This window comes from Bombus terrestris, chromosome 4, assembly GCF_910591885.1.
Source record: "Bombus terrestris chromosome 4, iyBomTerr1.2, whole genome shotgun sequence".
NCBI classification, from domain to species: Eukaryota; Metazoa; Arthropoda; class Insecta; order Hymenoptera; family Apidae; genus Bombus; species Bombus terrestris.
Window position 1 is genome coordinate 11,955,852 of NC_063272.1, and position 25,446 is coordinate 11,981,297.

Here is a 25,446-nt window from a genome sequence, read left to right on the forward strand (position 1 = left end):
TATGTATATTTTAATATTTATTTCAGTGTTCTCAATCTCGTGCACAAACCAAATCTCTTTGCAGAAATTAGTAGGAAAACTCTCATATATTCGGTTTTTATACTGAACTTTGCAATGCATGCAGCTTTCGTTATTAATAAATAATACATTCGTGCAATTATGGAATATGAATTCATGTTACGAACATAAACGATTACATAAATTATTTATATATCATCTACTAAAATCTCAAATCAATATTCTTATTTTAGATTATTTTATACTTATGATCGATATGTTATTTGTATTCATATTTTAGTGATATTACTTTTACGATTATGTACAAATGCTTTTTAAATAGGCATTGTTTAATATATCTTTATATAAAAAAAGTAATTGTGTAAATAAAAGTATATCAGTAAAAAATAATTGATTACATGAATTAATCATACTAATATTATGAATCATTTGACAACTTGGAATTTATACATAGAGACAAGATAAATTCTATCGTGTGCGTAATTATATATATACACAGAAAATATCAAATTACATACAGAACGGTTAATTAGCAGTTTTCAATTCATAGTTAAAATTATTCGGATGAAAATATCTTTTCTGCGATTAGAAACTTTATTTTTTCACATAGCAATTACATTACTGTTTTACCTATTTTAGTAGAATTATTTGTAAAAGCTACTAAATGATATTTCGCTAAAATGAAGTACTGTTTTATTCATTTTTACTATATTATGTGTATATGTGTATCAGTTTTAGTCCAAGCAATTACGTCTCATTCAATGAATTAAAGATTTTCTAACAGTAACTTACTACAATATCATTGAACTATGGTAGTAGATTTAATTTTGTATTAAATACCAAATAAAGTTTATAATATTAAGTTGTAAATGTTTTTTCTGCATTTCAGAGTACAATCTATGGAATCACTCCATAATTTTCAGTCATTATATATAATTTGTAATAAAAATATAAAATAAATAATCGAAGTTTTTTAATTTTAGTAATTTAGTCAAATAATTTATTTAAAAACTTTTGCTGCTCTCGTTGTTGTTTCTACCTGTTTTACCATCATACGCAACCCTTCGTTGTTAGCTCCTCCACCCACCAGATGGCCAAGCTTCGCGCAATGTGGGGCCAGGCATTCTGCACGCTGAACAACAGTGAAACGGCAAGAAAGAAATGGTGGCGTTACTTTAATATTGTTAGAAACTTCTAGTTTTTTAATATTTAAAAATTTAGCCAACTTTCATTTCTCGATACGTTCACGGATAATAATTCTGTGCCACTTTCTCGATAACCTTCGTTGTCTCGAAAAAGTGCGTGGAAATACACCTCACAGACACTATAACCTAACAATTGTTCAGCGTTTGTGTTTAATCGTGAATCGTAAGAATGGCAATGAACGAAGATTTCAGTTTCACTGAATTGTGTAGATTATGTTCGTTGAAGAGCAATCACCAGCTTCAAATTTTCGACAAAGAAGGCGAACAGAGACAATTACTTTTTAAAATACGCTCCTGCATTCCTGCTGTAGTAAGTCATATTTCTCATTGTATTTGTAAAATTAGTTAACATTTACTGTCATTATTGTTAAATTTAACTAATATTTGTCTCTTTGGTAAACATTATGTTACAACGTTGTGTTAGAACGAGTGTGTATAGGATGTTGGAAATAGAGAACTGTAGAAACCTGCTACAATACGTTTTATCATTGCTCTAATTAGAAGTTTATGTCGTAAAAATATTGAATGAAATAGGAAGCAAAATAATACAAATTTTCATTGATTATTTTGGAAAGAAGAGTCGCAAACTAATTTTTGAATGGTCTGTCATAATAATTCTGTTTTTTAGTTTACAAGTACAGAAATTTTCAACAATTACAACTTAGGCTACGTATTTAATGATTTTATATGTTGACATTTATAATTATTACACGATATTTTTTTACATATAATAATCTATATAAGTCACTTTTTAGGTTATTGTGATATTTCTTAATTGTAATACTAATAAAGGCAATTAAGAAGTAAAAGTTGATTATTTACAAAAAAAGGGAGATATATAGTAACTCGGAAAACCTTTCAATAATTTAAAATTATTATTTATTTAAAAAATGTTAATTATGACTAGTCAAACATGTTAGGTTATATATGTTTAAATTAGGTACTCATACACTTTATAATGTTTTGTTATAGAAATGTAAATATACTGTTGGAATTTTATTTTCTGAATTTCATTTCAATTAACTATGTTATATATATATATATATTTATTTATATTTATGTTTATATTTCTTTAACAAAATATTATAAAGCGTATGGATATCCTATTCAAACATATGTAACCTAACATGTTTATATATATATATATATATATATATATATATATATATATATATTGGAGATTATATTTTCTACAAACAAAATATTCAACCAATAATATTATCACAGATAACGAAAGAGGACGCTTTGCCCAAAAATATTTGTCAGAGATGCGTATACAAATTGGATATGTTTTACGAGTTTCGGGTGAGCTGCATGACGACCGATACTGTGTTAAAAAATTACGCGGACAGTTTGAAGCACCTCGCTGCATCGGTAAACCAGGTTAGTCTAAATGTTTAAATTAATCTGTAATTCATTTAATTAGCAATTAATAATTTAAGTAATTCGTGAATGAATAGCTACAAATAAAATTTCTCTCATTATGAAATGTGAGAAAAGCATGAACGAACTTTAATTCTAATTTTGTTGAAATAATTTTAATTCTACATAAATCAGATTATTTAATATATGCATAAACGAGTTAAGCTAAATATGGATGTTAATTCTTTACATATGAATTTTTTATTTTGATTTATAATGTTAGAAGCTAAGTAAATATAAATTTAAAATATAATATTTATTATAGAAATATTATTGCAAACAAATTTAGAAATATGCAGCATAATTATTTAAATTTTTATATAATAATTTAGATATTTTATAAAATGAATAACAAATATGAGGTTTTTATATTACATAGAAAATGAATAGATAATAATCTATGTATGCTTTTATTTGTTTTATTGACATGCATTTATATGTTTTACTGACAAAGGTTCAACAGAAATCTAAATTTATTTTATACATAAATTTATGGATGCATATAATGGTGCATGACTCAAAATAATAAACAAAAATGTTCTCAAAAATTAATTTCTCCAAAAACAAACATTCACGGATTTCTTGAAAGTTATAAATTAAAACACATGTTACTGTTTCTTCAATATCTTTAATACCGAAACAATAATTATACATCCCATTATTATTTTCACATCGACCAACATCACAACGATCAATGCTTATTATTATCTACGACACTAAACTATATAGTTAAAAATAATAGATTAAATTATATGTATAATATGACCCTTTTTTAATCTATAAAGAGAAAAATGTATATTTTGCTCGCATGAATGGAACGTCTGTATATTCACTTAAACACAATAAGTCTGGTTAAAAGTATATTTATAACGTTACCACTAAATATAGCAACAAACGAGCAACTCGTAGGAATACTTGTTTATGGGACACCAGTTTATTTGCTCTTAATTGATTTCATGAGACACATCAGGCGCGTTTAATATCCTCGCGAGAGCACGTGGTTTACGACTGGGAGCAAGTGCCTTACAAATGGAGGAGACAGCGCGCTTAATAAAGGTAGATTAAAGGTCTGACATAAAGCTCACGGTATCTCGTGGAGGCAACGAGTAAGAGAAAAGAGGGAGAGAGAGCAAGAATATTTTCCAGGGCAACATTGGAAAATTTATCGTTGTACGAGCCGGACACGAATAGCCAGAAGGAATCAGGCTATCCCCGTACGATGGGGGTCGTACGTATTCTAGGAAGTACCAGAGACTCTTTACAAGCTCGTAAACTCGGGTGGCAATTTCCGACATGACGCGTTAAAGTGACTTTATGCGTCGAATGGGTGGCCGACACGAGTTCCACATTTCGAGCGGCGTAAAAAGCCCTTTACGCGACACGCGCTCGCGTTCTACCACCTCTGCCCAGTGTTGTCTCTCCGTTCCACCTTCTTTCGTGCCGATTTCGCCTCTGTACTATGCTCGATAAGCGTACGAACGCGCGCGCGAGAAGAGACCGCAGCAGATGAAGAGGGTGAGAGAGGGCCATGCGAAACCGTGCAACCAACTAAAAGGAAGGAGAGGGAACGAGGGGCGTCGCTGATCGGTAGCTCGAGGTCCTTGATTCTCTCTCTATTCCTCCTTCGCACCCCTTGCTTAGCCAACGAAGCATGATCCCAATAATTCCACCCTCACACACGCGACTCCTCGTGCAGAGAACGCAGCTGGAGGGGATAATATACAGATAAGCAGACACGGATGAACAGATAGGGCAAAAGAGAGACAGATCACGAGACCAGTCGGGATAGAGGGTTTGTAAAAGGCACGCATGTGTGTGCCTGTATGTGTATACGTGTGTGCAACCGTCGCGGCGCTATTGATCGACTCTCCATGGCTAGGCTGCGTCGCGCACAGAAAGCGAAAGTCAGTTCTCCTTTTCTTCGACGTCTCGCCTAGTTCCTTCTTTCTCACTCTTTTCCGTTCACGGGTACAACATCTCCGTTCCCTTCTCTCCTTTACCTTCGTCTTCTTTTCTACCCTTCCCCTGTCCTTCTTTCACCAGCTCCCCTCTGTCTCTATTCCACTACGCGTCTCGTCGCTCCCCAATCCAAGATTGTTCGATCCCCTTCCCTTGCTAGTTGGCCCGTTGGATCTCCTTGTCCCGGGCACAGGTGCAACGAGGAGCAGACCTGTACACCTCTGAAAACCTGTTTCGAGGTCTGGAATACCCCGTCGTAAACGGCCGACGAAGTCTCGTTACCCGGTTGATCGTTGATGCGGTCAACCGAGGAGAGCTAGGGAGCAAAGAAAGCAGAGGAAGCGAACGGTACTTGTATACTGCTAGGTGGCTGCTCGCGTTTATGTATCGTGTTTAGTTTCGCCTAATCGCGCATATATAGCATCCAATGATACGTCACTCCTTCTGGTCTTTCTCTGTCTCCTTATCTGCCTGTTTCTATTTGACTCTGTCCTCTCCTACTCTCTTTCAGTCGCTCGCTTAGTCAATGTCAGTGTCAAGGTCAGCGGGCCGACGCACTGCAGAGCGCCGCCGCCGACGCCGCCGTCGACTGGTGCTACGCTACTCTCTTCCGTCATTGTGTGTATCCGGCAAGCGAGTGACTCGGTAGTCTGTGTATACGACACAAGGTATACACGAAGGTCTCTTCGCGCGCATACTTGCCTCTCTAGGGCGTCCCTGCCTTTCTCTTTCTCTTTCCCTTCTTTCTTTCTCTCGTTCTCGCTTTCCGAATCTCCCCTTCTTTTTCGCTCTGTTTCTTTCTTTCTCTTTGTCTCTCTCTCTCGCGCGTGTTCTCGTCGTCGCGCCAGCCACGATGCATTCCGCGGGGATCTCCACTCGATATCGTTGCACCGCGCCGTCTCGTCCGCATATCGCTTCTCCCGTGCCTATTCTTCTTTCCCTTCTACCGGTTCAGTATCGCTCGGTGCTTGTTCCCGCACCTAGTCGCGCCAATTTCGCTTGCTCACCGGGACGCGCTTAGTCTCACCGATCGAATAGAACCGTTTATACCAAGTTCGCGCATACTTGGCTCCATAACCCGAGTGTCGCCGTTCCGTTTCCCTCCGTCTCTTCCTCCTTGTTTTGTCTTCGTCCGATCGGTGCACCCTGTGTGGTCTTGCTCTCCACAGCACATCGCCACGGTGCATTCCGTGGAGACCTCCACTCGATATCGTTACGCCGCGCTGCATCCGTGTGTCACCGGCTATCTCATCTCTCCCTTTCTCTCCCTCTCTCCCCCTCTCGCACACACACACACACACATACACATTCTGTCCCTCTTTCTCTCCGGTTTTTTCTTTAGTCGCTTCGTTTCCCTCGTTCCCTCTGAATATAGCTCGTTCTTTCTCCAGTCGACTGGTCGTTGCTCTCTTTCCTTCTTCTTACCCTCTCTGTTCTCCTTCCCTCCCTCTCTCTCGCTAGAGGGTTATCCCCTCTGCTTCGACCAGACGTTTTTTCGTCTCTTTGTCCTTGCATCCTCCCGCGCCGGGAATCGGCGGCTAGCTCCGCGGGACACACTCTGGTTGCCCCGTAAAACGCGAGATTCTTTCGTGGCGTCGCGAAAAGAAGGAACGCGCGTGGTCATAGAGTTTCCGTTGTTCTTTTCATCGTCATTGTCGCGTTAAAAATTCTTCGTTATCGGAGTCTAAGGCTAACGTGTTCTGGTCTCTACCAGCCACCTCCGGTCTGGACGACGAGCCTCGTGGCCGCTCAATTTTTTTCACCCAGTTCAGAAACTCCCAGCAGAACGGGCGGCATGACGACGCGTGATGGACACTGATGTGATGTGCCGTTGAGTTGCTCGCCTTGTGACGGTGTCAGTGATATCTTTCCTCGAGGACATCCGACCCAGTGAGTCGATTGGGACCGTGCGGTTTTCCTCGGCCTCTGCAGGGGAACAAAGTGTGTGTAGGTACGTGAGCCGGGAGATCGGCCCGATAGCGTTTGCTCGTCTTTTGTGGGAACCTTCGTGTCTGCCTTTCTGTAAGCTAACTTCTTTCTTCGTCTCTCTTTTTCTTTCTTTCTTTCCCTTCTTTCGTCTTCCCGGTCGTTCTTCCCTCACTCTCGTTTCCTGTCTCTCTCGTTTCGGTCATCGTTCTTTCCCGGAGGACCTTGACGGAGCAGGCTACGTGAACAGATCTTTTCGGTTCCTTCGAAAGTCCCTGTCTTTTATGTATTCGATGTCGTCTCTGGGGGATACAGGCTTCTGTGATGCTTCTCGGCGATACGACCATTCTGTCCGGCTTGTTCCGATACCTTCGTGTCGCGAACCAACGTCACGTGGACGAAATTTTGATTTCTCCACAGCTTCTTTTATAGTATATTAGAATTTTCCCCGGTTTTTATCCAATTTCTTAATCATCAGCAATTTACATTAAATATTCAATGTTCTTGTATTCCTACGAGTGGCTTTCAGAGATTATTGCACGATTTTCACTTTTTAATCAGCTTGTTGAATATCTACAACTTTTCCTTAGAATTCCTTTTACAAAACGTTTCAATTTTTGGAGAATTTACTACGTAAATTCTCGTCGAGATCGATCTCAATAATTACTTCGAATAATTATCGATTTTTGAATATTATTATGTAACTTGAATTTTCTTATCAGTTCGAATATTTTTGAACTTTGTCTCTAAAATTCTCCTTAAAAAATTTTTACTTTTGAAAAACTTAATGCTTCGTTATTAGGAGAATTTCATCAATTATCACAAACAATTAGTGTTTTTTTAGAGGAAATTGCATGACCAATTTTTCCATCATTTTTTTACTTGAAAAATATTCCTCCGAAGTTTTTATTTCTGGAAAGCGTTAATTACGTTTCACATCAGTTCACAAGGAATCGAATACGTTCCATTTAGCTGAAGAATTATTTGAAACTCAGTTTCTGGTAAATATCGATTATCGTTAATAGATATTTGGCACCGAGTGCGGCTTCGTGCATGCTCCGCTCAGCTCAGTTCCCGTGATTAATCGTTTTCCCATATCGGTTTCGAAGCTGTTACGCTTTTGTGCTCGAATTGATAGAAATGTCGCAAAATGCTGTTCATTCTTACAGATTTCCTTCAATTTTACAATCAAATAAACGCATTGTGTCGATAATTGTATTTTGCAAATATATTTTGCTAATACAATGGCCATTTTCCCCACTTATTTAGTATCTCCAGCGTTTATAATGAATTTAACCACAATCTCGTTTTTTATGATTTTACATAATCTTATATTTTATGATTGTTTTAATACGAATCAAGTTTATTAACCTAATTAATCTGGTATTTTTATACAACCAAGATATCTCTGGAAGCATGATCCGCATGTTGCTCAACTAAATTGATAATTCGTGATAGCAACATTTCTGAGAAAGTCCAGTTTGAAATTTGAAATAAATCGATCTCCTTGCATCAGTTCTTTTTAATCGCTTTAAATTTTTAACAAGAAGCTTTATATATCTTATCTTGTAGCTGGTATGATAGTTAATGGTCCTTTTATCACGTAGCCACCATAACGGGATCTACAAGTCGCTATAGAAATATTTAAAAAATAAAAATTTTATAAATTTAAGAAGCTACTATTGTTGGTTATACTGTTAATCGTTGAAAAAATAGTTCAATTATATACATATGCTTATTAAGAACTACTAATATGCAGAATACCTGATAGTAGGCATTTTTCAAATTATCACAAAAGTAAAAATTGCTAAGGTCAGTTAATCTCTTATCATCTACAAATTAACATCTAATTTGCTCGGTTTCAATGACTAATCAAAGAAAAAATTTGTTTAAAACTTAAGAAGGCACCTATCCTTCTCAAAAACGTCTTATGCTGGTACAAAATATAATGCAACAATAAAACAACAATTAATAGGGTACTGATAAGGACAAGATGTCTAATGGTAGCCAGCAACAACAGCGATCGGCTTATGTGGAAGCGCATGCTGTGGCTCATGCTGCAGTACAGCAACACATGGCACAACAAGCTGCCCAAGCGAGGCTTGCTGGCCCTGGTCCACCTGCGACACCTCAGACACCTAATCCAACCTTTACCTTGCCCGACGATGGTTTAGGTTATGACGACGGTGTACGTGTACTCCGCTCTATCGGAACATGGTAAGTTTTCTTTTTATACTAGTGTCAAATCTTACAAGAAGTGAGATTGTTATGCGATTCGTTGAAATAATTTTTTTTTATAATAAGAGGCACAGTAATTATTATCTGTCAGAATAGAAATGTTCAAATATTGATTGCAAAATTCGAAATAGGTCTCCAGATTACTCAGCAGCAATGCGCCCTGGTGGTGTAATGCCTCCATTTCCTGGTGCAATGGATCAGCAGTTTGGGAGTAGAGCACCTACAGTAAATCAGCCATTAAGAACTACGAACAATGTAACGTCTCGTCCGGGATTTGCGTCAAAGGCCACAAATACAGGTGAACCGGCGACAAAGGCGTTCGCCTGCACCGTTTGCGGCAAAGGTCTTGCTCGTAAGGACAAACTCGTTATTCACATGCGTATTCATACAGGGGAAAAGCCGTATTCCTGCGAAGTTTGCGGTAAGTGTGTCTAAACTGTTGCTTTGCATTGTACGATAATTTATGTACTTGTTTGAGTTCAACTGATGTTACGGCTTTTACTTCTAGGTAAAGCATTTGCCCGCAGAGATAAACTAGTTATTCACATGAACAAGTTGAGACACAGACCGGGAGTGGCGCCACTTTCTACACCTACAGCTCCGAATTCGGATCAACAGCAGCAACAACAGCAGCAACAGCAACAAGCTCAGCAACAACAGCAACAGGCACAACAACCGCAGCAGCAGCAACAATCTCGGCAGGATACTATACACAAGTTGAAAGAAGAACCAGTTAGTTGGGCGTGTGAATTATGCGGTCGAGCATTAGCCACAAGAGACGAGTGGATGCAGCATGCTCGGTAATTTCTGTTCATATTTACATCTGTAGTAGTAAATATAAATATTTAAAATTTTATTCTAAAACAATATTTTCACTTGGAAAGAAGATAAGAGAAATAATATTTATTCATAGAAGATACTTTTATTAAATATAATATTCATTAGCGTATAAGAAATTTCGAAAAATTTTTGTACGCAATTATTATAATAGCTTTAATATAGAAATTCATGGAATATATAAGTAATATAATTATATTATTTGGCAATATTTAATTCTAGATATGTTGGGAAAATGTTACAAATAATTGAGAAGAAAATAGAAAGGACATATTTCTAACTGTTAGTAATGAACGTATTTATTTCAAAATACATACATCATCATTAAAATTTTCAGTGATTTATAAGTTACTAAGAAAACACTATTTGCAAATTATGATTAAGTTTTGAAGTATTAATATTAGCTTATAATATAATTTATAAATGTACACTTAATTTTGTAGGTATATTACGATATGACAAAAATATTTATCTAACTATTCATTCATTTGATTATAAATTAACAGTAAAAGTAGATACGTTTGTCTCTATTATATAGCTGCAGAAATACGCACATATGAATATACGTATGATGATATACGCATATGAAAACGGTACATAATAATAATAATTGTGAATATAATAAAATCTCTATTATTTGACATTGACTTTAGTCTAGATTGACTCTTTATGACATTGATATTAATTATTTGATAATTTATTGTTGTGTAATTGAACATTTTCTGTTATAGTTCTCACTTGGAGGCATCGGCTCCGCCACAACATGCAGCACCATATTTCCCGGGATCTACAGCTCCTCCGCAGGCGTACGCATCTGAGAGGCATTTCTGTCTTATGTGCCGTACAGATTTTACAGATAAGGCTGAATTTATGTTCCACGTACGTTCCCATTTCGAACCTCACGCGCAGCAAACGCCATCTCAGCATTCGAGTGGTAAACAAGGAAGCGATCCTGCAACGGCTGAATTGATCGCGCGTGGACTGGTTGATCCTTCGGGATTATGCAGCTAGAATTATCCTTCCTGTCATTATACGCCATCGATTCGTGTCTTACCATAGTACAAGTTCTCTACTCCATTTTGACCAGAACTTCTGCATAGAATGTCATGCGTATTGTGATTGTAATGAATATGTACTAATTTATAACGAGAGATACACAGTAGTATATTTTCCTATAAATATTAACGGATACACACAGTTTATCGTTTATTTCACGCTGCAAAGAAAACTAAATACAGCTTTTAAAAATTGTTGAACGAATTCTTTGAATATCGCATAATTCGTTCGTCCGATAGTTGATCACAAGTCAATAAACATAAAGTGTACTACTTACAGAAAATAACAGAGAACAATATTTTTTGCATTGCACATATCACCTAAATTAAAGATCTCGAATTAACATAGGAGTACTACTGTGTATCCCGAATGTTATATATAATAAATTGGGACATACGTTATATTCGTCAGGTATTTAGGTATTGACGCGATACTGATTTATATGGTAAGAGATTATACTATTGCGCCAATATTTAAGTATGATTACTTAATAGTATACGTTCCTACATAGCTAGCTTCCCGCTATCTTTAGCCATTAGCAGTATCTGCCATGTAATGTACAGGTTTGTTCTCAATGCTATTATAGTTCTTTTACACATTTTACGATCAACGACCTGATTCATATGTTTCATAATCTGAAGATTTTATTGTTTCGAAGTAATTATTTTTTTAAAATTATACATTGCGCTTTAAAACGTGGCGTATGTGATGTTGCATATAATTGCCTTTGCGGGAATATTATTTAATTAAGAAATTCTTTTTAAATAGGACTTTTTTGCCTAGTTTAAAAATCATTTATTTGACTATCTGTTAAGATTATATTCTAATTATATGATTATTTTTGTTCTCTTTTAAATGAAATTCATTGATCTTCCAAAGGCGATGTATTATTAGCCACATTATCGATTTATAATACCAAACGTGTAGTTTTTATTGTTGTGTAGCGTAAGTGTTGATACACAAAAATATTACCGGATATGACAAAACATCCCCAGATGTTTATATTCTATAATGTAGATCTATATTCTAGATCAAGCAGATTTTTTTACTGTTTGCTTAAAAACTTGTTTATTGTTATGATTATCCTTGGTACCTGAAGTATGAATATGTACTTAACCAGGGAAGGGTTTACATTACATATACGACAGACTTTCGCTTTATTACAGTTAATGAGAACATAAAAGAACAAAAGTGTACTTATAAGTACGTGTACTTGTAAGCTGGAGTATCTAAAGCCTTTTAATCTTTCAACATTCTTTTATTGCATTTTATCGATTTCCAATTCAATTTTAATCAATGAAAACCTCGTACGCTTTTTTTCTTATTATTCAATGTAAAAATTTGCAGCAATATCGTTTCACAATATTAGTTCGTCGAGTGCCCGCGAGAGACATGCATTGTGAACAAACTGTCTCTTCCAACTTCATAGGATTCGCTTCTACAGCGCTTTCTTCCTCTCGTCTTTAGAATAGAACATTATATAGTCAGCGCGAGAACATAATGTTGCTAAAACTGCCGTGCCTCCTGCCTCACGTACGACTCATTTCCGGCATATTTTCGATCCAAATTACTTCCAGGATAACGGTGCCTAAAATGGTATACTTCAAAAAGAAAGAAAAAGAAAAAAAGCTATACCTACCGTTAGGTATATATTTTGTATAATTCTAACTAGTGCAATATAGTGTTAATTGTATCGACAATAGTTGCGATTGTTACGAAGAAAAGGAAGGACAAAGACAAAAGATGAAGACAAAATGTAAATGAAAAGACAGAAAAGGAGGACTTTTGCGAGTAATTTTGATAGAAAACGTTCGCTGACACTCGCGCGATAAATATGCATAAACAATAACCGTTTATAGCGGCTTAATTAGTAACAATGTAAAAGAAATGGAGAAAAATAAGACAAAAAATGCCGGCCTTTCTTCTAATGCAGTTAACGAGAAACATCTTTTACATAGTTTGTATGAATTTAGAATAGTTGGAACGATGAGCAAGAAAGTTACTCGCTCTATGGTTTACTCTTAACTGGCACGGAAGCGCTGATTTTCATTGTCGTTGAAAATTTGATACAAAGCCGAACGATTCGTGTAAGCGGATTTCCACTTTTCCCACGTCCGTCTATTGTGTCTGATGTCACAATGAATCAGTGATAGAAAATCAAAGAATTAAAAGGAGGTGATTAAAGGGATTAAAATGAGCGATTAAACGGAGTGTAACAATAACCGACACGAAGGTGCAAATATGAAAACTAATTTACGGTCTTGATTTTTACGAACGAAGAGTACCAGAAAGCAGCATGACGTAGTTTGAAAAATTATGCCTGCCACTTGCACGCCGTCGATGAAAATGTAAATTTGTAGAGATTGCAATAATATGTCTATCGAGGATCTAACGCGATTCAGCGATTCTTCTAAAGTTTTTCTTTTTCTTGTTTCGAGGAGAATTGCATGCGGAAATGAAACGTTTATGCGATGTAAAGCGTAATGATTTATAATCGTGATACTTTGTACGATCGAGAGTGGAATATTATATTTAATAGACGTATAGTGCCTTTTCTCTGGGATTTATCCGATTTCGTTTTGATCATTTGAAATTGAAACGTGTTAAGGAGGCACATTGGCATATGAATTTTTATATAAGTTTAATATAGATAAGATGAGAGTTGTTCTTCTCGTTCTTTTATATTTTTTTTTTTATTTCCTGTTTTATTACTATTATTTTCTATCTCTTCCTGTTGTGAGGAGTGAATGATTGATGCCACTGCCTCTAGCAGCTGTTTTTAGATTACTTTTATACTGTTGATGTCACGCGCAGCTAATCAGAGTCAGTATATTACTGCCATAATCATGAAACGAAATGTATAACCAATATACCTTTATAAATAAAAGACAACTGAAAAAGTAAAACATTGCCTTTCACATTACTGAAATATATTCGAATGATTTTGAATTAATATTGGAGAAACGTGTAATGTAATACATGGCATAATAGTTTTCCTATCTTATTTGTTTTTTATAGCATAAGAATTTTAAAAAACATTATTCATATTATAAATATTATTCAACAATATTTTTTCCTTTCGTTAAATTAATCGAACTTCAGAAATTGATATTTGTTATAAATAAGCTATTTGATAACTAAATTGGGTATATTTATGTATTTATAGGAAATTTAAATCTCCAAAAATTTACAAGATGTGCATGATATACAAGTATTTTCGAAGTAAATCACTTATGATATTCAGAGAATAAGACATATTTCTTATACAGGTTGTCTCCATAAAAATACCTACGAGTTTGAATAAAAATTCAGTATACGAGCGACTAATTTCTCTATGTTGAAACGTACTAAAAGCTTAAAAGCTTGTCATAATTCTATCTATCAACTTATGACAGTAGAATGGAAAAAGAAAAAAATGGATAAAATGACCAAATGTAACACGGATGCAGGGCATTCAAGTGGCTCGACAAGTATGTAACCGGTCCTCGCATGCTGCATCCAGCGTGAACTGCACCCGTTTGGCCATAAATTAACTCCGTGATCGACTTTCTTAAAGGACATCGACGTGACGCGAAACGTTACGGTATGCGTTTCTTTCGGTCCACTACTAAGGATATCGAGTTCCTGCTCCGATACGGCCGGTTTGCCTTGCCGCACCCGTATTACGAATACTGATAAACGGACGCCCTGTTCAACTACATTTTTATTTTCGTTCCAACTGCATGGGTATTATTCGCGAGCCAGCATAATAAGATAATTGTCCCTTTGTCTAAGTTTTCTTTGTCTTTGCCTAACTTTCCTTCCGTTTCGAACTGGGCGTAGTTGACATGACGTGCCAGTTGCATTCGATAACGGATAGGTGAGACAACAAAAGTATGGCGTTCCAGGAGATGACTATTAAGAGACGAATATTGTACAAATTTCATGAGGTAAATTTGTTAGGGTCTAAATATGTTTTTCGAATAATGTCTAATTTCTGTTTCTATTTGTATATGTACTTAGGTACGTTCCATCCTAAATGCACACTATTTTATGCGCTTATACTTATTTTGCTTGTAAGATTTCATTTACGTGATAACTATAATATTTCGATTGAATTTTAAATTAGTAATTATTATTTAATAATATTTATCCGATATTTTATTCTCTTTATTGTTCATTTGTTCAACTACTGCCGTCTTTTATTAGAATTTCACACATTATTTCAGTATATTTTATTTATTACAATATTTTAATTATAACGAGTTGGAGATAATACCAGAGACGAAAAATATAGTAATACAAGAATAATATAAATAAGACATTATAACGAGAAAATGAGATCATATACCTTTTTTATATCAGTTTATTAGATGTAGAAATTAGTTCGATCACTTCTATCCTATCTTAGTCTTCTATCCAAATTACAGAATTAGATATGATACAATATAGTAGGATATGAAGCATAATTGAAATTATTGTAACCTGCTGAAAGCTGTTTCAAGAGACGATGCCTTACACGTTCAACCTGTATTTACAATAAGGTATGAATCACGCCTAAAAGATCACGTATCCTCCCTCATGGATCGTGGGATCCCTCGTAGATCGTTGCAATAGCATGGGATACGTCAAAGGTTGTTCAATGAAAGTAACGTGACCCCAAAGTGCGCGGGATAGTGCTCGCATTTGTAAAGGGAATTGCTATGCGAAACGCAGGGCGTCGTCCAATCGAAGCGATTAAGAAAATTCGATTCAATGGAGTTTGTAAAATGCTGAATAGTTTACATGACACCGCTGCTAATTTCACGCGAACCGTTCGATCTGTCGGAAATTCCTATCGACATTTCTTATTTAATGCTTCTCCTTTCTCTCCATTTAAATTCATTCCAACACTTCAGTGAGAAATTTTAATTGGTACTCTTCGCCTTACGCTGCTGAAACGCTACTCAAACTTATCGTCTACATTTTCCCTCTGTAGCATAGAATTTATAATTTCTTCGCTTTTTTAGGAGTTCTTCTAGGAGCCATAATGAAATGACACATCGATACACGAAGCATACTTTCTCCGTTTCATGGTACACTTTGCAAATGTTATGAGGAAAATGGAATGCTTCCTTGTAATTGGAAATTTTTATTCTGGCTAATAGAATATTTGCAGATATAAATTATCGAACTAAAAGAAACTTTAAGTGAAAGAAGTCGATAGAACTTTCCAACTAATCTAATCTATTCTATCGCGAATATTTGCCTGACACTATACCCATAATTAGCGATAATGTAAGTGGACGAAGGAATCCTCCCTAATTGGTAAAATAAATATTGTATTCGTTTCCTCAAGAATTTATATAGATTGTATACAGTGTTTCAGAGGAAGTTCAACTTGTTTCACGCCAGGTACCTTGTGGTAAGATCATGGACAAGGCTCTGGCTACCTACAATCTCCTAATTATGAATGCATGCTCGCACATTTAATTTATCGTTTGTTAATTTCCGCCTATGATATTTACGGATAGTAGATTTCTTAGAATTTTTCGAAAATTTTGTGATACGCTTGGTTTAATAGATTTTAGATAGGCTATCATTGAAAAACATTATTACAACAAACTATTAAACTACGATATACAAAATAAAACGTGGAAATTCTTGAAAATGTAGCTCTCTAAATTGAAAATAAATGATATATGAGCAAATTAGCAAATATTCTAAGGTTAGTCCTACTCTAATAAATTACAAAAAGCACACGATATATTACACAATACACAGCGAAAATCCATATTATAATACACAGAAATCTCTTGCGTCATATAATTTCTATAATAGGATTCCAAAGATTTATTAATAGAATTAATAGAATTATTCTAATTATTCTTTCCATTTTTCTTTTCCTCTTTAAGTATAATTTACACGATATTCAATTTTATCCTAATTTATAAGTATATTCTATTTCTGAACCCAGTAAGTTTTAAATATTAACCATACACCTAAAAGAAAATCAACAAAAGGATAGATGCATATAAACTAACATATAATAATCAATTAATCAATTTTCTCTCGAGTTTAAAATAGATCGTTAAAAAAGGACAATTTTCCTTAAAATTTGAATATGAACGAATTTCATCAGATGAAAGATCTTTATCTTTCTAAATTTACCTTATAAAATGACAACCTGCGCCCTTTCATATATTATTCTATTCTTCTACATTATTGGCCAAATTTTACCAATGACAAATTACAAATTAGAAGTTACTCCCATTCCTAATTACCTTTTTCTTAACTTTTATTAAACGTGTAGGAGTAGCCATCCGGAGTCCTATTGAAGTTTAACTTTCCAGGTGGGTAAAACCTTCGAGGTGGTGGCGTCGTTATAGCGTTGTACTGTGGTAATGGTCTAGCCGGAGGTTGATACTGTGGCGGTGGGTTGTAGGAAGGAATGGATTGAATTTCAGGTGGTGGTTGAGGTCTAGGTTGGTATTGTGGTTGAGATTGATACACTGGTTGAGGTGGAAGGTGAGGTTGAGGTTGAGGTTGGGGCTGAGGTGCTGGTTGTGCTTCATAAACTGGTTGACTCTGACGTTGATACGATTGCAAGGATGGGTTGTATCGCGGTGGTTGATAATCGGGAGGGTTGTATTGCGGTAGTGGTACGTACTCTGGCTGAGGCGGAACTTGCGGGGGTGGAACGGGAATGCCGTCGCCTGTGGCCTGTTCAAATAAAAGTGAATCGGAATAAATTTAAATATTAAATAGTAAATATCAAAGTAACTATTGTAACGTTTACTATTTACTATTTAATGTCATAAACGAATCATTTCGCTAGTAACGGGGGAGTTTTGCTATATGAGTGTGATATTCAAATAGCTATTAATAATGTGGATCATCGTGAGAAAAGTTATTTAAATTTTGTGTTATTGTTAGAAAGTGGTTTGCCTGAATTGTGCTTCAATAAATCATCATACCTTTGTAAAGAAGTATGTAAGTGTTCCTAAATGTTCCATGTTCCTAAATGAGTAGCGAATAGATTTACGAAAAATATAGAAAGGGACAACTTTATTATTAATAACCATCAATCAATTCAAAAATTTCTTATACAATATTTGGTTGCAAATTTCTATCTTATCGAACGAGATATAAAACTAAACTATAATAATTTTAGTTTTTCTAACTTCAAAATTTATATAAATTTCCATATTACTGTAATAGCTTAGCTCTTGTCAATATTGATATTCTATTTCTCATATGTTATAAAAGAAACATATGTTAAATCGGAAAAGAGCTAGGATTTTCTGCCACATTCTAACGTACCTGAAAGCCATTTTTCCCAGCCGTATATGTCACTGTGCGTCTTTGACCCGTAGGATCGACGTAGGAGTAAGACCCACGACGATTCCCGTAGACGTCGCTTTCCTCTTTGAATTCCACACCATCTTCTTGTGAATAAGCGGCGCCAAAAGTTCCATCTCCAGCCAGATATCTTGCGTCACTCAAAATTGCTGCCTGTTGAGGTGACTGGTATCGTCTATTCGACGATTGACACGAGGCCAATACAACCGTGTAGAATAGTAACGCCTGGCAATTTAAGTTCATGACTTTAGAAACGACAAAGTAGGGAAGAACAAGATATGTAATTATTGCCACAATGAATTATAAAGCTCGATTAATTTGTGAAACTTTGTATACTTTATCTCATTTTTTAAATTATACTAAATACATTATATTTGCTACATGGTAGGAAGATGTCTAATATCAGTTAGTCAGCAATATTTTAAGATAGGAAATAATTATAGAAGCTTAAATAATAGATTTTAAATATTTAATAAAACAAAACGTTCATATGGGAATCATTTAATACAATGTTCTGTTGAACAAACAAGTATCTCCTAGACAAAATTACTTATTCTTTGTATTTTCTTCGAATTAACGCTCGATGAGATATAAATGAACTGCTACAAAAGCGGGGCGAGTTAAAAAAGTAACAACGAGTGGCATATTCGTTCCGTGGTATTACAAGTACACCACAGATGCAACGAAGAAGTAATCGATTTTGTTGGATTTTGACAATGCGTGGTAAAAAGTTTTGAAGTAAAATTGAAAGCGAGTACTTACGAATATCGCATACATAATGGAGAAATAACGACAACGGGGCGACGAGAAGTACAACAGTGCTCGAAGGACCGTCGAGAGGGGCGTTTTATACGGCAGATTGGATCACGTTGACCTGAAGAGTCCTTGATGGCCGCCCGCGCGCCTCAGCTACAGAATAATGCAGATTGCACTCTGATCTTCTACCACGCCTTTCCACCGCCACTCGGCTTTCCTCTTTCTAACTCGCTCTGACATTTCTTGAATCAGCATTTTCACTGTTACACTATAATATTCGATGTACAATAAATAATTATGGTTATAGATCGTAGATTTGATTGAGAATCTCGCCTTGAAATGAGAATTTTGTTGCAGAAACATCGGATATCCTGCGGATGTCCATTAAAATTATAATTATTTTAATGTAACTTTATTGCAATGTAAATTAGTTTAATGTAACTTTAAGTGCAACAATGCTTAAAAAGCAAGACATTTTGAACACTGTTTTCGTTGTATCGAATAATGTACTTTGATGGAAGGATCGCCTATTCCCATTAATGTTTAATTTACTATAATCAGTTATTACGTTGCATTTTGTTTTTCGTTTTATAAATACATTTTTTGTACATTTGCAATTTTTTTTGTTTCAATGAAAAAATTTTCGTAATGTAATCAATTAATAATGTAGAATATAAAATTCTAAGAATTTAAAATAAATTTGGAAATGGAAACAGCAAGATCGTTTGATAAAAGATAGGAACACTAATTATCATTGTTAACCCCTTCCATGTATATTGCTAGGACGACATTCGTGTGTCCAGAGATGGCATAGACGTAGAGGCACTGACGAAATATAGGTGAGTACAGATGATCTATTGTTTGCGACTGTAGGTAGTGCGGTTCCGATTATATCAGAACCCTTACTTACCGACTTGTATATTATCTTATGAGCAGCGGGTAACTCGTACAGAAGATTCGCGATTTTGCCGCTTTGCACTAGTGTCGAAAATATAAAATAATTATAAAATAATATTTTAGATCGAACTTATAATAGAAAATTAATTAACGCAATATACGTACCTCGATAGAAATCTTTCATTATATTTATCTAAATAAGAGTCAACAATGTAAGATGGATTATCAAGGAAGTATATATATTTATATTATATATAAGATTATACATAGATTATACGTATACATATATATTATGACTTATACATACGTACTTATATTAATTCCGAAACAATAGAAAAAATGAATTGCACCTTTCTTTACTTTCACTACAGGAGAATAAATAGTCAACTTATTTCTACTGAATTATAAGTAATCGACTTACACTTCTCACTTTTGCTTTGGAGCCTGGATATAATGTTTTATGGATTTTTATAAATCAGAAAATTGAAATATGGCAATTGTTTCTTGAGAATATAAAACCTTCTTATTAATGTTAGCATCCCCTTACAACATTTTACAAAGTCAGTTTCTTTGCTATAGCGAAATAGTAGTCAAACTGGGTTACGAAAACTTGATTTATAAAGAATGTTTATTGCAATTCCGCATTACGATTAACTAATGAGTATTTCACCATCAATCTGAGGTCATTCTATCACTACTTCTTATTCCTAAATTCGACATACGCTTCACAAGCATTTCTCTGGAAATAACGAAATGTATTTTTACGATAGCCTTCTATAAATTTGTTGCTTTATATTTACGTTTGTTTGAATGCCATAAAGAAAAGATTTCAACGAATTTTGTTCATTATTTATTTGAATATAAAAGAGGAAGATATTTATAGATATGATTTTAACAAAACGGCAGAGTTTTAAAGAGAAGCGAAGGGATTGAAGCACACTTTCAATTTTAGAATATCATAATATGTAGTTATGATGTTTTTTAATCTCGTTAGATAATTTGCCATGTTATGTATCTTTCTTGTAAGATGAAAAGTAGTTCCACTAATTTTCATCTTACAAATCTCGCGTTCGATTACGTTTTTCGTAATAATATTTCATCATTTCATATGCATTTTTACATATACATTCTATACACGCAAAAGAAAACGATTAGTAGTTTTTCTTGTACAATATGAAATGGAATTAGATCACCAATTAACGGAGTGATTTTTAAATTGAAATTAGTTTTCACTTCTAAAATTTCAATATTGATTAAAAAAAATTAGATATAGATAGCGGTATTAAAATATATAAAATTACTCTAATTCTGATATTTTAATATCCAACTTTTTAAGAACCGTAACAAATACAATCTTTTTCGATCCTACTTTATCTTTCTGTTAATACATTTATTTTATTACTTTACACGAATATCGGGATCCCCAAATCTAGTATGTAATCAGCGAATTTAGTATAATTTCTGGCAAAACGTTTCGCAAACATTAACTGAAAACACCTACGTACTCCTGATATTGAAATAATTTTAAATTTATAGGGTGAATAACGAAGGAAAAATTGCTTAGCCCCTTATACTATTAATTAACTTTCTTACTATTACACAGCACATAACATAATATCCTGTTACATTTTCTGGTATTTATGATCTATTGATTGCCAAGATATTCAATATTGCCACATAACTAGCGCACCTTGAATATATCACAACAGATAAAGATACTAAACTGCATACTAAAGAAATTTGAATCTACAAATTTATGTTGCAAATATAACATATATATTCTATTATATATGTTAAATATATTTACAGAAACCATTCCTTCTTTGTCCTATGAGCATTCGCTTCTAAGGAAGCGCGTGTTTAATGCAGTGTCCAAACGAGCCACTTTCCATTTCCTTATAGGCAATCTTTAAGAGCATTTACCTCGCATCAGACAAAAAGGAGACAAAGAGAGAAACTACAGGAACAAATTATCCTCTCAGAAGTTATCTATTTTGTATACATATTTGTTAATTTATAAAACTGTAGTAGTTGCAACGTGTGATCGATATCATTTTTATTCTATCGTTTCGCTACGAGCCAATGCCAACGTTTCACAGTAATAACTTCTGATTTCTGCAATTATCATAATTAACGTTGCTTCGGTTGCCGCGTCATTACTCTCCTTTCTTTCATTTCCATATTACTATACATCTTGGTGAGTCAGCCAGTCAACTTTTACAACATCATCGAATGAGATTTTGTTCGATTTGATCGACGCAATTGTACGAAGGGTAATGCTCAAAGTCTAAGAATCATTTAAATAAAATATTTAACAAATTATTATTTACTCAAATATATACATAATACGAATATTGAAGATTATGAAAATTTTCTTTAAATTAAATCCATTATCCTATCCGAACTGACTAGTACTGACTAAGATAAAAACAATTTCAAGAAATAATTTAACTAGTCTTTACATAAGCTAAAGTTACTTCTCTTTAATTATTTTCAAAATAGAAAGATAATAATTTCTGAAATTATTCTGAAATTAATTTCTGAAACTGAAATTCTCGTTATTTCAAACAAAATCTTGTACTTTAATTATTTCTTTTTAATTAAGAAACCTGCTAATGGCGATGTTCCATTGCATAACTTCACTTCAATCAAGTAAAAATGTAATTTCATCATGCACGTGGAATGAAAAGAATCGCCAATTGTTTTAATATCCAGCAGTGAACATCGAACAACCTTCTATTTTTGAGCAGTTCCGTGGAAACGTAGTTCTTACTTACGATGGACTTTCTCCGCCCATTTCCGCAGAATGTATCCTTTTTTCTCGTCAAGCCTTTCGAATATCATCGAAGAACTTTCCTCGCTGATGGTTCGTGCTGCATTTTTTGGTACGTTGTGGAACAAGGCATGCATGATTAATTAACTTCGCGAGATCAGTCTATCTCTCAACTCGATCATTCGGCTTTGTAGCTCCACTTGTTCCCTGGATCTCTGTATCGTCGACTTTTTCAAACTCTACAGAACATAGGAAATAATAAAACGGAGACGTCGAATAACATTCTAAAATATATTTAGCACGTTTTAGGAAAAAATGATTTTTCAGTTACACTGTTCCGTAAGTTTCCAACGTTCGACGTGCTTCTTGTGTTCAATATTATATACGTTGACTTTTAAAGAAATATCTGCCACTTGTGTTCACTAAAACGATCGGAGGACTGTAGAACGTTGAACTTTAATCGTTCACCAAAATATGCTGTATAGATCGTTTACGAGGTTTCCATACAACTGGTGAAAAGTTTGGGAAAATAGCGTCATTCTCTGTGATAGTTTATTAATACAGAGGTTTGGTAATAAAATTATTGCACCTAAAAAATAATAGGTCTCATTTATATTTTATACGATTTTTGTATGAACGGTGTATCTATAATTTTTATACTAATATTCGATTTTTAGTGTTCTTATCTTAATAAAACAAAATCCTCTCAGGATTACATGCATAGAAAGCTTTTGGTCGTTGGGCTTCTCAGTTTTCTCGGTAGCAACTAATCTCTACTTAATCTCCAGTGAAATTAAGCAATTGAGGGTGAAAATACGTGGAGTATGTAATTTATTTCATTTTTTCTTCCTGGATTGTTTGTTACAAGTGCATTGTGCTGAAGGTTTTTCTGTTTTTACGTAATGCATTCTTTCAACCTACGTGTAAGGGAACGGAGATTGTTCTATGATAAAATAGTTATGAATCTGTTATAAAAACTTCATTATATTTCGAAGTTAATATTGATTAATTCCTGTATTTATATGTTTCTATCAAATATCATATCTAGATCGCGAAACATATGCAAATTATGGTCTTAGGATAGAGATTACATAAATCCCTATTAAATGGCGATTAACTGCACCAAGTACATTAGTTTGGATATTCTACATATTTTAGCGTGTCGTATACATTTTGTATACTTTTATTTATACTTTCAAATAAACGTAGAGACGTCTGTGCTCTAATCCTAACTGTATAAATATTACGAAATCAAATTTATAAATATATATAAGTACCATCTTTCTCAACTGAGTATTGCAAAATGATGTTGCAATCAGTCGACTTTTGTATAATGGGTGCAATAACACTTCATTGCCGTTTGAACGAGATACAACTGTTAGTATATTAATTACGAGCATGCTTGAAACTGAAATTGATGTAAAGGAAAAAGATTACGTTCTTCGAGTTCTTTGGGTTAAAGCAAAAACTTCCTGCTTTCGTGTTTCTGTTTCTCTTGAGAAGTACGTGTCGTAATGATGGTAACGAGGATCTGGTAATTTCGAAAATTACCGTGATTTTTCTAGTCCGATAAAAAAAGCCGAGGTTGCCCCCTTAGAAGTCTGGTTTATGAGGTTCTTAAAGTTCGTTTAGAACGTATTATGGTTCCCTTCTATAATGTCCACATAATATCCTCTAATTTTGCGCATTAGCTGACATTTTTTCACACTGATCGATTTAATAAATTTTCGCCTCGAAAACAAGTTCCGCGAATCGTGCTTTCGCAACGAGTGGGCAACGTTTCTGAAAATTGCGTTTAACAAGATTGTCATCGAATACATTCGAATGCTGATAGGATAAGTACATGGAACGTTCTATACAGTGACTACTAAAAGCAGAAACTTTTTACTAATGATATATACCTAATAACATACCTAATAATAATATCAGTAATTTTACCAACTTGTAACTTTATTTTAATTTAAATTATACATTAACACGATTCTACTAGGTAGTATCTAAAAGATCTTAAAACAAATTGTTAAAAATGTAATACATGATAGAATGTATACATACGAGGATCTCAGAAGAAACTCGATAAAATTTTGTATTGAATGAAATCGATCGTACACGTATATTTTCATTGAGATACACATACGTACACGAGAAGTGAGGATACACCTGTACATCTTACAAGCTTACAATTTACGGTCTGTTCTGTCGTATTTTTATAGTTGAAAGTTCAGGGATACAGCAGATGGCATCTACTTCATCCGAGACTGATTCATCAAAGCTCGACAATCTTATTGTTACTTCGTATTATCGATAACAAATATAAATTTTTATTTCACTTTAGTAAATATTTTTGCGGCCATTATCAGCGCCAATAAACGTTTTTCGTACCAATTATGGAAGATCGTTTGCACGTTATAAACATAGTTATGCACAATCTATATGCAAAGCAGTCGCTTACGACACGTATGACGGAATGGCTTTTGTTTTTCTCTCGAGTCATTACATTCTGATTTGCAGATAAAGAGACTTTGAAAGTCTTTGGAACTGTATTCTCTCTTTTTTTTTATCTTTTATAGAATGGCTCTATGTTTCTATCTATGATTAGAGACATTAGGTTTGTCGAAGAAAAAATAACTTACATCTAAGTAGCTACATTGTTCATTTTTTTTCTAATTCTTATCATATCCTTCTGAAGAGATTTTCTAAAAATAGAAAAAAGAATGCAACAGAGGGGTAAATTCTTAAAAATTAAATTAAATTATTTTGCTCGCCACTATGGTTCTCTACCTTTCTTGGAAGTATCATCAATGGCAGACTTTACCGTCGATTGTCGATCCTCTATTATTGTTCCCCCTATTGTTGCAAATCACGGTAACCTCGGACACTCCAGTGTCCGCAGCTTCTTAGATCGACTTTGTAACGAAGTTGCGCCAGCGACGCATTCTTGCAATCGGCCCAGATAATATCCCGAGGGTCTCGGTGGTTCGCTCGTTACCGGAGGCAGAATTACTTTAAAAGTAGGTAGTCACCGGCCGTCTGCTTAGC

The 25,446-nt window shown here is 34.4% G+C and overlaps 2 protein-coding genes across 2 annotated transcripts; one reads left to right on the forward strand and one right to left on the reverse strand.

Moving 5' to 3' along the window:
• Positions 1-1,124: 1,124 nt before the first annotated feature.
• Positions 1,125-13,567, forward strand: LOC100644599 (endothelial zinc finger protein induced by tumor necrosis factor alpha). Its single transcript, XM_003394974.4, has 6 exons — positions 1,125-1,533; positions 2,451-2,606; positions 8,506-8,747; positions 8,900-9,189; positions 9,277-9,568; positions 10,337-13,567. The coding sequence occupies exons 1-6, from the start codon at positions 1,393-1,395 to the stop codon at positions 10,614-10,616; spliced, it is 1,401 nt and encodes a 466-aa protein (XP_003395022.1). The 5' UTR covers positions 1,125-1,392; the 3' UTR covers positions 10,617-13,567.
• A 1,421-nt stretch (positions 13,568-14,988) lies between these two features.
• Positions 14,989-18,927, reverse strand: LOC100644481 (procyclic form-specific polypeptide B1-alpha). The gene is made up of 3 exons (XM_003394973.4): positions 18,744-18,927; positions 17,943-18,206; positions 14,989-17,342 (listed from the first exon to the last, which is right to left on the reverse strand). Exons 1-3 carry the CDS (start codon positions 18,756-18,758, stop codon positions 16,911-16,913), a joined length of 711 nt encoding a protein of 236 aa, XP_003395021.2. The 5' UTR covers positions 18,759-18,927; the 3' UTR covers positions 14,989-16,910.
• Positions 18,928-25,446: the final 6,519 nt, after the last annotated feature.

Coding starts and splice junctions, on each gene's coding strand:
- LOC100644599 (XM_003394974.4), top strand. CDS start 1,393: ATGGCAATGAACGAAGATTTCAGTTTCACTGAATTGTGTAGATTATGT. Junction 2,607..8,505: donor TCGCTGCATCGGTAAACCAG/GTTAGTCTAAAT, acceptor AACAATTAATAG/GGTACTGATAAGGACAAGAT. Junction 9,569..10,336: donor GAGTGGATGCAGCATGCTCG/GTAATTTCTGTT, acceptor TTTCTGTTATAG/TTCTCACTTGGAGGCATCGG.
- LOC100644481 (XM_003394973.4), bottom strand. Junction 17,343..17,942: donor CTGGGAAAAATGGCTTTCAG/GTACGTTAGAAT, acceptor TTATTTGAACAG/GCCACAGGCGACGGCATTCC.